General features: G+C 40.6%; 1 protein-coding gene across 1 annotated transcript in view; it reads right to left on the reverse strand.

Annotated features, from left to right (window-relative positions):
* Window positions 1–15,018, reverse strand: part of CUNH1orf159 (chromosome unknown C1orf159 homolog) — a 35,197-nt gene that overhangs the window by 7,249 nt on the left and 12,930 nt on the right. Inside the window, exons 3-9 of the mRNA XM_025198148.1 lie at window positions 14,264–14,371; window positions 9,053–9,208; window positions 8,818–8,908; window positions 5,563–5,638; window positions 3,400–3,504; window positions 2,418–2,486; window positions 323–457 (exon numbers count right to left, since the gene is read on the reverse strand). Of these exons, the coding sequence (XP_025053933.1) occupies window positions 323–457; window positions 2,418–2,486; window positions 3,400–3,504; window positions 5,563–5,638; window positions 8,818–8,889 (457 nt within the window). The 5' untranslated portion in view covers window positions 8,890–8,908; window positions 9,053–9,208; window positions 14,264–14,371. The remainder of the gene's footprint in view (window positions 1–322; window positions 458–2,417; window positions 2,487–3,399; window positions 3,505–5,562; window positions 5,639–8,817; window positions 8,909–9,052; window positions 9,209–14,263; window positions 14,372–15,018) is intronic.

A 15,018-nucleotide genomic window follows, 5' to 3' on the forward strand; every position in this document is an offset into this window, starting at 1 on the left:
TAATAAATCCGATCTAGAATGTTTAGTGACATCTAACGTGAAGTGATGGATTGTCAGACCCCTTTGCGAGCTACAGACCATAAAAGAACCAACGTTAACCTGGGACAAGACTGTATTGCTGCACTACAAAAGTATGCACAGCCAGTGGAGTGCAGATAGTATTTATTCATTACATTTTGCTTTGGCTGGACAGCTTACAACAGCTACATAAAAATAATTTAGAATGCCGAACTCTGGAAGTTATGGAAATGGGGTTGGCCTTCGCTAAATTTGCCTGCTAAACTTAAGATGAAACAGGTGATTATTTAGAGAGATTATTTACCTTTGTTTCTTCTGTAGAATATATTTGGAAGTTTATTGGCACGTTTGAGGTAGAAGAATGAAGCCACACACAGAATTAGGAATAAACTGATGAAGAATGTCCCTAAGATGAGCGAAGCTGCCACTTCTGGACCCGCTGTGAAATCAGAGGAAATAGCCTATTATTCACTAGAAATTGCTCACGATACAAGGGGCAAGGCAATTTATTCTCTCATTGCTGTTATGGAAACTATGGAGTAACTCCCTCCTAGGAAAACAACATTATCTTTGTATACCAAAATCTCTCTCATGAAAGCCTTCTTGAAATGGTTAGGAATCATCTTCCAATACTAATTTTACCACACTGCAGCCTGAACCAACAACTAATGCAATTTTGTTTTTCTGAAAACATCCATATACTTTTGTTCCAAATGTTTCTGCTTTTATGCTTTTCGAAACCAGTGTTGGCAGGCACTGAGCAAAAGCATCCAAAATAAAAAAAAGCATTTTAGATAAATTTAAGTTGCTTTATACAGAACTGGCCAAACTACAGACTACTTGTCCACTATACCTGGAAGCAGCCTACATGCGTCTCCTAGGGACACTAATAAAATTTTTCTTCCAAAAGACTTGCTCAATTTGCTTCATTTTTCTTGATTGAAGTCATTATCACATGAATAGGCAACAAATTATTTTAAGCAAAGGAATGCTGAAATTCTTGTTGTGATTAGGACAAAGAAACAACAGATACACCACCTCCAGTGTTTACTAGAAAACAGACTTTTCTGCATAAAGAAACCTCTGTGGCATCGCTCTATTTTCAATTTGTTGCATTCTGAATCAGGGTGAAAGACTGTTTAGTGAGATTTCTAAACTGCAAATATTTTCCAAAAAAATTCTGTATACATGTGACTGCAAATTTTTGGGAACCAGCATTGGAAGGTGCAATGTGTTATGAAGAATTTTCTGTTAACTCTTCATTTTCCTAAGCAGGATAACTCTTCTACACCATTTGGATGCTAACTTTTCATTCCATCCAGGAAGAGCACACACCAACTGCTGAAGCTTCCTTAGCCTGACGAAGGGTTTTTGAACCCGAAAGCTTGCTTAATAACTATTCTCCAACCATTTGGGTTGGTCTAATCAAAGATATCAAATTCACCCAAGGAACCTTGTCTAACTTCTCTATGATACTTTTGTAAAGAAGGCTGGCCTCGATCACACGAAGGACTAAAAGAAATTCAGTACGTGTTTGATACGCATATGAAAACAAACTTGACTGAGAAACCTGGAATCATAATGGACTTCATACAAGTATGATGGCACATCCTATACTGCCTAGTCTCCTGAGCAGACCGCAAGCTAACAACTGGATGTCTTGGGTAGGGTCTGCTTGAGAAGTCCAAAATAATGAAGGTGAAGCGTGTGTGCACTGGCAAAGCTGTCTGGAAGGAGCTTGAGTAACACCTAACTGTATGTGGACCCAGATTAAGAAATTGCAGTTAAATCTTCCAATGCATGAGTACCAACACAAAGTAGTTGTTTTAAAACCAGCCCATGAAGTCACTTGTCTGGGATTCTACCTCCAATGGTGACCCACACTTCAGCAGTCAAATATATCTGCTTGCAATACATGTAAAACCAATGCATGCAAAGTAACCAATCTGAAGTGACTGATGAGCAATCATATGTGGGTTACAATGGCCCCCCAAATTAAAAGTGTCAACCTTTATTCTAGGGCTGTAGTGCCTCAGATTTCATCAGAATTAGTAACATTAAAATTACATACAAAATTCCCCATGAGCCTTGCGGCAGCAAGGTTTAACACTGAACTGGCAAGCAAGCGGCATAATCTATACATCTCTCTAAACTAATCTCTTCATGATTTGCTGCAAAAGGTTAGAGTAACACTACAAGAATTTGACACCTCAAAGTCTTGCTTTTTAACAAAAGTTCTACAAAATACAGAATGAATTAAAGTTAGCTGCAAGCCTTAAGATAAACTTAAGATAGGGGATAAAGCTTCTCACAAAATGTAGCAAACAGAATGATAATGGGGGGAATGGAAAAGACAACATAGAAGGCTGCCCCATTATAAGACATTTCAATTTACGTACCTATATTCGGTAGGATGGGGGTTACAGTGCTTACATTCATTTGGAAATGCATTCCTCTGGTAGGAGCAGCTATGTGAGGGGGGGAAAAAAACATTATTTTAGGAAGCACCAAAACAGTGCATATTCATTAATGATTTTAAGTGACAAACTTCATCATATTTGACACCAGCTAATTACTGAGAAGCTTGAAATCTGTTTTCCCCCCAGGAGATAAATGCTATTTCACAATATCACCTCTGCCACTTCCAGAGAGGGGAAAAAAGAAAGAGGTGTTTGATCACCCTCTTCTGGCAAAGGAGAGAACAATTCATTCCCCAGAACCTTTTGGATCAAGCTTTTTTTTCCCCCTTCCTAGTTTGGCTAAAAGATTTAGAGTCAAATAAAAGCATACCTCAGCGATGAAAGCAAAAGAAGGAGAAATCTAACCTCTTCTGTGAGAGACAGTGCAGCTGAGCTTCCTGAAAGAAGGAGCTATTTGTGCTCAGGAGGGATCCCTAGCACATGCCTACACCAACTGCCTCTTTCTGACAACAGAGGATAAAGCATCCAAGAAATAAAGTGTTCATTATGTTGGTCCATGCAAGTCTTTTCCTTCTTTTAAACATTTTGGTATTTAAGAGTTTGCAAAAAATCACACAATGAGAGTTCTTACTGCCTGTAAAGATCACACATTCTGGCATGTACACAAAATATGTCAAAAAGGAGATTATGATCTTTTGTCTCCTAGATTCTGGCCTGTTGAGCCTTACACGGTTCCACGGCAGCCTTTTATGGTTGATTTTAGGGAGACTGACAGGCTCTGGAGGGAGTTTGAAACCTCCATCCACCTCAGAGACCTTATTTTATCCTTAAGTAGCTTTGGAACAAAGAAAAAAATGTAGAAACCAGAAACCCTCAGCCTCTTCTAGGATAGTCTTGGCTGGATGAAGTGTGTACAAATAGAGAGGCTGGCACACAGGAAACGGGGCGACAGATAACTTACTATTTTTGCAATCACTCAGATTGTAAGCTGATGTAACAGGAGTGGTATCATTCTTGCATTTAATACAGCTGCTACTACCATCCTCGTTCCATCTTCTGTAACAACCTGCATAAGAACAAAAGCGTACACCATGCAGGAAATAAGTGTGTCAGGAACATGCTCCTCTTTTTTTACAATCAAGCATCAGAAAGCATGGGCTTCTGTTCTATAAAACATATGCACCAAAGTGGTCTTGCTTACTATTAGGCTACACAAAACAAAGCCCTTTCATTTCTAAAGCTCCCATTGTAACAAGATGTACCCTTTATACAGGAAACGAAGGACACATAAAAGTTACAAACAAACAAACAAACATAAGAGGTTATTTTAAGACAAACCCATTCACCACTTAGCTTTTTTAAAGTACATTATAATTTCCTCTCTTCAATCATTTCCCCAACCACCCTTAAAGAACTACTACATAGAAAGCCCTGCCCTCCTTTCATTCTCCCTGCACTTTCAGACTCAGACACTGCTAAAGAAAGATTTAATACCAAGAAAAATAATTTAAACTCAGAAAGGAGGAAAAAAAACCCCTTCGTGAATGAACAGATACATGAGACTCAGCACTGTCAGTCAGTCAGTCAGAGAGCAGGCAAATTAATAGCATCAATGTAGCCCATAATACAGATTTTTTTTTTTTTTTTAATGGCCAAGTCTTCTCTACTATTGTGTAATTTGTTTCAGGTCAAAAGGACCACAGCCTGTTTCAACTATTCTGTGACAGATGGTAGATCTTTTATATCAGCCATTCTACCAGATAGGGGTGGAAACTGATTAAGCTTTTGTTGTAGGAAATGTCTTTGGGTTCCAAGTTTCTCAATTTATGTTTCAAGACAAAAAGTTTCTCTCTCTCTGATAAAGAAAGGGGGAAAAACGTTAAAGGCACACCTTCAACACCAACTTTATTTAATAGAATAGAGATGCAATCGTTTCCTTTTTGCCTTGTGTCCTATGACATACAAACCCTGAGATTAGCAGGATATTCCTACTAGATCATATTACACTCCGGATTTTAAAGTTAAAACTCACTGTGCCGGCTAAAATCCAGTCCTCCCGAGCCTTCAGCCAAACTGGGATCAATTATCCCATAAAGCATACCATTAGTAAGGCGCTGATTTGAAAACAGCTCTGCTGTTAGGTTTTCCTCAGAGGGAAGCTGCACGTTTGATGCCCTTAGTAATAAATTACATCTGACATTTAATCTAAACACAAACAGACCCACTGTAAGGGCAAAGCCTTTCTACAGTAATGGGAAGGAAGTGAGAAAGCACTTTATCTGACACCAAAGATTTTGGTAGATTAACATTTTACAATGCAATATAAGAGAACGTGATTCCATAACTTATGGACCACAGATTTGCCACGTTTCGCATCATTTAAGAACAGAAACGGAAGCAGTAATCAAGTAATGTTTAAATAAACTAAGAGCAAAGCACTTAGGTTAGATGCGTTTAATTGGCATTTTAATATCTACTGCAAGGAAAAGACAGACTGCAGGGTCTGTGTCTTAGGTAAAGGGGTGATATGATTTTCAATTCTTTAGTTTTAAAGCAGAGTCAGTAATGTTTGTGCCTGCACATTCTTAAACTGACTTGGTGTCTACAACAGATTAATTTAAAAATTTTAAATTCAGCTTAAACATTAGATCTTCAACTTATTTCATAACGTTATTGGAGAATGACAATAGCAGAGGGAATCAACTAGGGTTTCTTTAAAGGCCTACTGTGACAGAAAGAGAGAATGCAGCATTTCCCTGTAACAAAAAGATAACACCGTTGTATTACAATAGCCAAGTCAGAAGTCTTTCTTCCTGTTCCTTTGGCTGCATGTTGCTGCGTTTTTGTGATACATACCCAACACCGGTACTTATAAATATTAATTTACAACACATTTTGCATCATGTAACTTGTACCAAGTGAGAACCTAAAAACAAGTATGCCAATGGAAAGCAGTGAAAATCTAACTTTTATAAGATACATATGGCACAGTGAGAAGAGAAAAGCATTCCTCAAAATGCTGATATTCAGTATCTCCTCCTTCCTTCTCCAGTTAATTAAATTCTGTTTTGTCACTGGCTACAGAAAAATACTTTGGAATTTCCCTTGAGCAAGGTGACACTACCTGGACTGCACTGGTTGGTGACAGGACAGGTACTGTTGGCATCCAACACATCGATGCAACACTCTGACTGCGACACCTAAAAAGAGAAAAAGAGCATTTTTCCCACGGCTCTTGGCTTTACATAACACGGCTCAAATCTCACGGGGCGCGTCCAGACAAGCATGGTTGTGCACTATGTGGCACCGCAAGCATGTTTTCAGCACCACATACTGCACAGTCCAGCATTCTCTGCACTGCAAGGGCGTGCTGTCCGAGTGTATGCTGCTCCAGGGTTTTTTCCACTTTTTTTTTTTGGATCCCTGGATATCCAGGGGTCAAAAAAGAACAAAAAAAACAAACTGCAGGAAAAAAACCTGGAGCAGCGCATGCCCGGGTAGCACATGCTGCTGAAAAGCAGAGCCGGGATGCCTGGAGCTGTGCTGCAGCTGCCAGCAGGACTGCCGCAGCTGCAGCCCTGGGAGACCCCCGGGACACCAGGTAAGGCTGCTGGGGCCCAGCCTCCCCTACCACCCCTTGGTGTAATTTGCCATGTGCCAAAGCGCACATGGCATGGGCATTCCCGGGGACAAGTAGCAGTAGTGCAAGGTGCACTGCTGCTACTTGTCCCCGGGAAACCAAATGTCCATGCATGTCTGGTTGCGCCTACTCAGTTTATATGAATGGTAAAATACAACAGCAGGTGAGACCTGTGGCAACAGTCAGTTCACCATCACTTTTTGGGATAAACAATACTAAGGGATGCAGAACAGGCTGTTTCATTCTAACATGACACGCTTAACTTGCCCAGGCCAGGTTTTTTGGGAATGAATGTAAAAACACTATACATCAGTGCTGACTTTGGATACAGCTTTCACGAATGGCCCTTAACAGCACTTGCTAAGCCAAAAATCTACAGCTATTACCAAAGATTTTTCTCTTCTTTGGTGAGACCATGGAAAAGAAATCACAGCAAGATTCCATTAATAGATTTTCCCCTAGCCGCTTTCTTTGGGGAGAAGAACAGATCATAGGAGCATTGACAGTGCAACAGATTCTAAAGGACCCTTCATTGCGAGAAGCTGTACTTCCAGAACAGTTCTGGTCCCTGATGGCCCCAGTCACATGTCCTGATGACACAAAAGATCCACTGGAATTGTGTGGCCAGAGACTTCCCCGGGCCACGACTGCTTCAAAAACTTTCCTCACACAGGGGGAACCCCTCTAGAGAATGGGCCCACAATTTACAGTTAAGACAATATATCCTCTACCTTGATTAGCCCAGTCCCCACCCTTTCGCAGAGATGGCAGACTAGCAAAAAGTCCGTTGCAGGATACAGGAACCTGCTGACAAGACAGCAGAGCAAGGCCTCCTCCTGGCACAGATCTGAGGGTCTGTCTTTCTCCCTGCACTCTAAGGCAAGGCAGCCTGTTATTTTGTCTATGCTTCACACTTTTGGGTAGACTCTTAATTTCACAAAGCACATGCAGAAATAGGGATCTTTGCATTGATGCTGTAGTTAAAATAAAAAAAAACAAACATGTAAGACTGTCAGCATCACGGCAAGAACTAAGCTCGTGTGCGACAGCTCACTGAATTAAGCCGCTCTTTTTGACTTGTCTAGATGCACTGACAGTAGGACTCAATTATGAAAAAATAAACTTGCTCTCACTTTTAGGAAGTCTACTATAGAAAAGCACTCATTAGAAAACTTGACATTGGTGTAAACAAGCCAATCTCTATACGGGAAATTTTAAAAATAAGTGTTTTTGCAAGGAAAATGTTACTAGCAAAATAAGTGGAAAAGCCATTCTGTCATTAGATACCCATATTGCAATAAACAATAACATCCTTTTCCATGTTAAAAGCAAAACAGCCCAAAGCTGAACAAGCATCTTCTTTACAGGGCTAAAATGTCCCTGAAGACCATTCTTTCTTATTTAATTATACATGTTTCTTAAAAACCAAAACAAGAAGAAAAATAAAAGACTGGTTTCCAAATGCTTTATAATGTGGGCGATTTGTCTGAGCAGAGGTGGGAGCTGGGAACTCCCTAGCTTTTTCCAGCTCTGCACAGGCTCACTACAGGCACATACCCATCTTTACCACCAGTAAAATAGGAATAAAGCTACAAAACACCCCTGTGAAGTACAAGCCTGCTACCATCTTGTAAGCTTGCTAGGTAGCATTTTGTGCAACACTGAGAATGCTAAGTATGATTAAATGAAATTCTCCTGCAAAAATAGCAAGCTAATTAATTTACAAATCATAAAGACTGAAGTGAAATGGGTAGAAAGTAAAGACTGACTAGTACCCAAGCATGACAGATAACACAGGTGATGAGAAATAAAAATATCAGATAGTGTGTCATTCACTCCTGAGGTAGTTGAGATAATAAAGTTTAATTACAGGGACAAACTTTACCGAGTCAGTAGAACGTGGGAGGCAAGGATATGCTACAGTAAAGAACCAGAAAGACTTATCAATGAGAAAATAGGCTGTTTAGTGCACATAAAGGCTTGTAGGTTGAATTTTCCTGGAGAGAGGTTATAGGTTTCTGTCCATTTGCTATGGAATAAAGCAAGAGGCCGATTCTTGGGCAACTTTTTGAAGTCACTATATTGCAGGCCTTAGTATCTAGCTAAGATACTACCATAAAGTGTGAAAGATGGAAAAGGTTCCTTGGGTGAATTTGATATCTTTTATTAGACCTTGGTCTAATAAAAGATATCAAATTCACCCAAGGAACCTTGTCTGCCTATGTCCTTAGACCAACACGGCTACAACCTAAACCCCTGCAAAGATGGAAAAAGCTTTTAAAATCATGTTTTTCAGTGGGTGTTCTGCTACCAGCTGCCTTTCTTCCAGCCAAAACGTGTGCCTCGGGTGGGTTCAGTACTTTGATAGACAATCTATTCTCAGGGCAAGTTCAATCTCACTGGGTACCTAAGTTAATGGACGGATACAACATCCAATCAAAAATGTTGTTCTGAGGGCTAGTTCTTCACCCCTGTTGGACAGGGTCTGCTCAGTTTAACAAACGGCTTGTTGGCCACAAACTCTGCCTGAGGAAGAACAAAAAGGGTAATGACATTTAGAGCCGCGATCCAGGTGCACCAGTTTTCTTGAAAGCAGCAAACACTCTGTCAGCTACAATGCAAGGGAAAACGCACCTACATCCCTCCTGGTAGAAGATCAGGATATACACAGGGTAAATTTGAACCCTTCCTTCAGGGCAGCATGACTATTCGTGCAGCGCTATGGCATACAATACATACCGAACTTTCGGTGGATTTGCTGGTAACTTCAGCTACGAGTCTAGTTAAGAGAAGGACATATGGCACTGCCATGCCCAGGGATGAGAGATGTCTAAATAAAAGAGGACAAAAATAAAGCAGCATTAAAAGACAAAGAAAGTAGAACCCCTCTTCATCCAAAAGAAACTTCTGCTGAAATGTTATTTAATCAAATATAAAAGCTTTAGATCAAGTGGGTCTGAGGGGAAAGACTTACCTCGGTTAAAGGTACAATTTTGAGACATTCAGGATTCTCATTCCAGCTGCAGAGGGGCAGGTTCTGATTATGGCAGACGTGTGGTTGCTAGGAAACAAGGAGCCTTATCAGTCTGCTCCCAACAGGGCCATGCAGAGACTATTCCACACCCAGGATCTAAAAATCAATGTGATTGCAAAAGGAACAGTTACTGCCTGGCACCGTCACTGATAAAACCTCCCCACAACAACTGACTCTGGCTGCAGCACTGAACTGGGAGGGATTGGGACCAGGAAAGAGAGTGTGCAGCTCTTCAGAAAGGCAATGTCATAGTTATTCTTCCTGCACGCACGGCCCTAAAGCATAAATCAGGATGTGAAGGTGCAATATTACTGAATTGAAGCAGAGGATCAGCTAGGAATGATTTCTGGCAGCAATAATTTAATGAGGTTATTTCCAGGCTATCCATATTTAAAACAGAACGCAGTTTTTCAAGCTATGTACAGTCTCTTTTCCCCACTTTTTATACCAAGCCTCAAAGAACCCTTGTGAAAACCTATTCCGTTCTCCCCATAACATGTTCAAATAACCAAAATGTGTATTCCCCATGCCTTTGTGTTGTTCAGATCCTTTCTATGTCACCATCATGTCATCTAAACACTCTGCAGTCAGTGTAGTGTATGGCAGCCAGACCTATTTTCTCTGAACCGTCTCTGAGCCGCTATGCCTGCAGCTTGGCTGCTTTTAAAATTTCCGCTTTCATATTAGAAGAGGAAAATTGGAAACATGAAAGACATCCTGATTGCGGTTTAATAAGAGGAGAAAGTTAGAAGTGGCTGACTGCAGCCTGAAAGCTCCAGGTGGGCCTTCACATGTCTCGTTTCATAAACCAAAACTTGTATTGAAAAACCTGTTTTATAAAAATCTCCAGTGGGTGACTTTTAAATAACTCACAACACTATTAAATTAGCATGAGTCATGTAAATGTAACCCCTGACCAAGTATAAGAAAGCATAAGGAGTCAATAAACTGTGCTAAACAACTTTGACTTCAGGTAACTCGGAGGAAAACAAAACGTTTATGTATTAACTTTTGTAGACGCGGGCATGTGCATGTGCACATATATACATCCCTTAACTCCAAAAATTGGACTAGTTCAGTTTTGTGGGAAAGAAGCATCCACTTCACATTAGCAGCCTTCGCAATTTGCACCCTCCACCCCAGAGGCTCTTTCGAGCCTAAAGAGTAAGAGCTGAAGGACAGAGAAAGAAATCCTGTTTTACTCCTACATGTGGTCCATTCAATTAGGGCTGAATTAGGCACTTTGGCAGAGCTGTGTGGGAAAAGCTTGCACTGCTTCAATACCTATTACTGTGCTTAATCAAGTGATGTCAAGTCTTTGGTCATGTCAGTCTGACACTTTGCATGATTTCCTCAGCTCAAGTTTAAAATTTGTACACATGAATAAAATGACACTACTGCCAAATGATAAGCAGTCAGTGAGTTCAAGTTCATTATGCCCTTGGCACTAGGTGACATTGATAATTTAAGACTGCAGAAGAAGGCTCAGCACCTGATTAGACTCGCTATTGGTGAGGTAGATTATAGCAATTGAAGGATATAAGTGGTACATTTCTACCATGAATGAAATGGTTCTCCAGAATGAGACACTTACAGAGAATTAATGAGCCTCAGGAGTGACTGGATTAACTCTGCCACACTTGGCTTTCCCATTACAAAATGTTATTGAATATCCTGCACTGGGAAGAGAGAATTTGGGGTCATCTTAACTTAGACAATGGGCTCTTAAGATTTTGGGGGAGAAAGTTCAGAAATAAAAGTGGTTATGAAAGAAAGAGGAAGATTCAGATTTTGAGAAGTAGCTTAAAAGCAGGATGGGAACAAATGTATAACCCATAGTTAGGTTACCAAATTGCTGGTCAACGAGTTATTTAGCAGCTTGTTGGGTGTCAGAGAGCCTTTACTGTAAGTTTTATTCAAAACTGCATTTTCAGCATTCTTCTCAGATAACTGAAGGAGACAGACTGTTTCGAAATTAGAGCATAGGACCTAAATTATAGTTCTGGTTCTCCCAGTTACTTGTGCAAGACACACAGTTGATCCATGCTGCAATTTACATAATTGTAAAACAGGGAACACACACTCCCACTCGCACACACCCACTCTGGCCATAAAAATCTGTGTAGGGTTATCACCATAGAAAGAACAAATTTGCTTTGAGTGTTGTGGGTTCATCTTTGTTTACAGGATAGGACTCCACAAAGATGTGCTTTAAATGTCCTTCTGCTACAATTCAACTACAAATTCAGCAGCTGTACAAAAAAACCAAAGTGAGAAAGGACTGATAGTGTAGATGAGATGCACGTGGTAGTTAAGTAAAATGGCCAAGCCCCTCTAGCAAAATAGTGGATTAATGAAGATTACCTTGCATGAGACCTGTGTAAAGGATAAATGTTGCAGAGTTACACACCTTCATTGAATATATTCTAATTGAAAAAAAAATTTTGGTGTTGTTTACATACCCACACTTTTAAAAGCCAGTGGGCTTGCGATTCATAGTGGAAATGACAAATAGGATTCAAAAACATCAGATTAGAGAGAAAGTTTGTCACGTTACCCAAACACTTATCAAGAACAAACCCCACCCCCGATTCTTTATGGATTTAAAGGAAGCACCCCAACTAGAGTTTTCAGATGACAGTAGACCCGTTTCTGGTTTCTGAACACCTGGCCTATAGTTAGAATAACAGAAAATTAGGGTTGGAAGGGACCTCAGGAGGTCATATCTGGTCCAACCCCCAGCTCAAAACAGGACCATCCCCAACCAGATCATCCCAGTCAAGTTTTCTTCTAGCTGGGTCTTAAAAAACCTCCAAGGATGGAGATTCCACAGCCTCTCTGGATATATTCAGCACAAAGCTACTTACAAAGGGCACACACATCAATGTTCTGTTAGAGCACTTTTGGCCAAATCTTAGCTGCTGTGAATGAGCACAGGGGAACCAACACTATTTTTTATGTTTTTTCAAATCAATCCAGCCCAGGAAGTCAGATCTAAAGCTTTAAATCATTTGGTAACAGTGCATGTATTTTTAACATTTTCTGAGGCTCACAAAATACACCAAGAGAAGTTGCTTTATCTATCAATCATTTTTTACATCTCATCCCCAAAAGACAAAATATTGCTTTTATGTTGAACTAGACCTCCATTGAGAAAATGTCCTTGGTTGCTATAGCCAGGTGAGGATCAATTTTCATTATTTTGGCACTGTGTATGAGCACCCGTCAATACTTCCTTCATTAGTATAATAAAAGTTAAATATTGGGGAGAAGCAGAGGAGAAATCTATTTATTTGAACAGGTATTTTCTTGTCATCTAAAACATATTTATCTTTCAGGAATGAAAAATCGAATTCCTTCTGCAGAAGAAAACGTTCGCCTAACTAGCTACTTTCAGAATGACTGATGCTTATTCCTGTGGGGGACAAATAGCTTTTTGGGATAGGCTCTACATCTCTTATATTTCCATTCCTGAAATACATTAGGCTACTAATCAACATGACCATTGCATTTATGGACAAATACTTGTTCACAGCTGCTGTGGATTGCACTGAACTAGAACATCTGCCCTGCAGCTGTTCCTGCACAAATAGAACATGAGATTATCTGCCTCTGAATTGTCAGTGTGATTTGATCTTCCTTCCCTTCAAAAAAAAAAAAAAAGGCAGTATTTTATTTTGTTTGAACCAATATTTGCCTATAGAAAAATGAGACCAAATACCAATAACTGTTTTTAAGACCAAAGATCATTTGTAATGTTCTATGCCCCTTCTACTTCCAAACTAGAGCTCAAGGCACCAGCTTATTTCTTGTAAACTTTATACTAAGAAAAGTTTTGCAGCACTGGACTTGGGGTTAGAGAAAACCAAAAGTAATTTGAAGGTTGTGCCCTAAGAACATTCAGACAATTGAGTGATACCAGTAACCAGTATAAGGACGTGTAATGTTAATGAAAGGTGTCAGACAGAACAAAAGACTCAAATTTATCATTTGTATAAATTTGTGCATAACATATGCATGTTTCCTAAAGTTTTGCCGCTAGTGTATGGATCTCTCCCGCACTCCTGCTTTAGCATGGTTAGAGAAAGAGCTAATATAGTATATCCTAAAGATCCAGGTCACAATTATAACAGTGGTTTTGTGCTGCAGACACTAATTCACTAGGAAATAAATGAGACCACTTAACTCATTTTGCACAGGCTCCCAGTCATGAAATAGTAACAGCTTTGTTACCATCACCTTAGAAAACACTTTAAGTAGTCATTCTGACTTTAGAAGGAAAGACTGTATGACCCTTAAAAGCCTTCTGTATGGGACACTGCACATAAAATCTCAGTCCAAAGGAGGTAAAATTTTAGAATTTGTAACTTAAACAGGAGGAGGATATAGTTTGGTCAGGATGTGGGGGCGGGAATCACAAAACAATTAGACAAAACAAAAACTCAAAGCCAAGAACACAAACAAAAGAGCTCCATGTTGAATACGCTGTACATTTTTCAGGACTTCCACTTTCAGTTTAAGTTAAGAGCCCCAAAGAAAACTATTTATGGTTTAGACAGTAACATATATTTATAAACAGACATAAAATGAAAACAATGAATATCAAAATGCTAAACACATTCTTAGTCCTGATCTTGAGTACAGTAAAGCGTTGAAAAGTTTCAAGTTTTTACTAAAGCTGTACGTTCCTTGCCCGTACCTGCATTTCCTTTAAAATCAAATGACCAGACAAGCAAAAAAAATTAACCCTTTACTCAAATGAGGGCACGGTGTAGGAAACTAAGAGCTAATTAAAAGATTTCATAGCTAAGAACAATCAACTGTGTTAGCATAGGTGTGCTTTCAGCATCCATTTGGTTTACAAAATTATGAAGAAACAACGTAGGCATATACTCTTATTTTTTTGGCCAGGTCTAAGCCAAAAAGAAAAGAAAGCGGAGAGAAACTTGGTGCATACATTCCAGGTGGCTTTCGTGTCTGGTTATTAGATCCAAATGTGAATTTTTATTACCTTCGCTCTACTGCCAAGTGCACTCTCCGTTCAGAAGTGACACTGAGTCGCTCATCGCTCTCAGGAGATCGCACCGACAAGACGTTTGTCCCCAACTTCATAAGCCAAAGATTTAGAAACACCAAACAACTCTCACTTACCATCTTTTTCAGAGGTCCACACTCAAGTCTGGCATCTTCCTTTTTAATATAGAAGTCAACAGGTCGCTGCCAATTTCTCATCCGCACCGCAAATATTTAGCCAGAAACCTACACGGTATTAGAACAGAAACAAGCATCTGAGCCCAGCGTAGCACAGTCCCTTAAAAATGAACGCTTCGAGGCAGACTTGTTTTTCCAGCTTTCCTTAACCCGCCCGCGAGGCGGCGGGAGTTGGGCCCGCTTCAAGCCATGCTCCCACCACGAGGGGGGCACGGCTGAAACGCGCCCGTCGCCGACGTTACCCCTAAATTCGGTTTAGTTGCTACGACAGGACTCGGCTAAAAGATGTTGCCGTTGGCAAAGTTTTCTTCCCGGAGCATAGTTTTACAAATTGGCTTTTTTTAAAAAAACTTCTAGACACAAAGGTGTTCAACCTGCGGCCCCGGGGGGCCAGGGCCAGGGCGGGGCAGGGCGTGTCAGATTCGCGGTTGTTCGGGGTGGAAGGGGCTCTACGAGATCATCGGGGCCACCCCCCTTGCATTTGGGCAGGAAAGGCTGATGGGGTCAGATGAGGTCACGGCGCTTAATGGACATCGTCAGGCCTCCTTCTAGAGACGGGCTTTTTGGGCCCTTGGGCCCCTTCCTCTGCCCAGCCCATGAGTGTCACTGGAGTTGGGGGGGTGAGGAGGAGGAAGGGCGCAGACGGGGGGTCTCCCCCACCCCCATGAGGCCGAGGGGTCGCCCCCCAGGGCCGG

The sequence above is a fragment of the Alligator sinensis genome, unplaced genomic scaffold (assembly GCF_000455745.1).
Source record: "Alligator sinensis unplaced genomic scaffold, ASM45574v1 scaffold569_1, whole genome shotgun sequence".
Taxonomy (NCBI): Eukaryota; Metazoa; Chordata; order Crocodylia; family Alligatoridae; genus Alligator; species Alligator sinensis.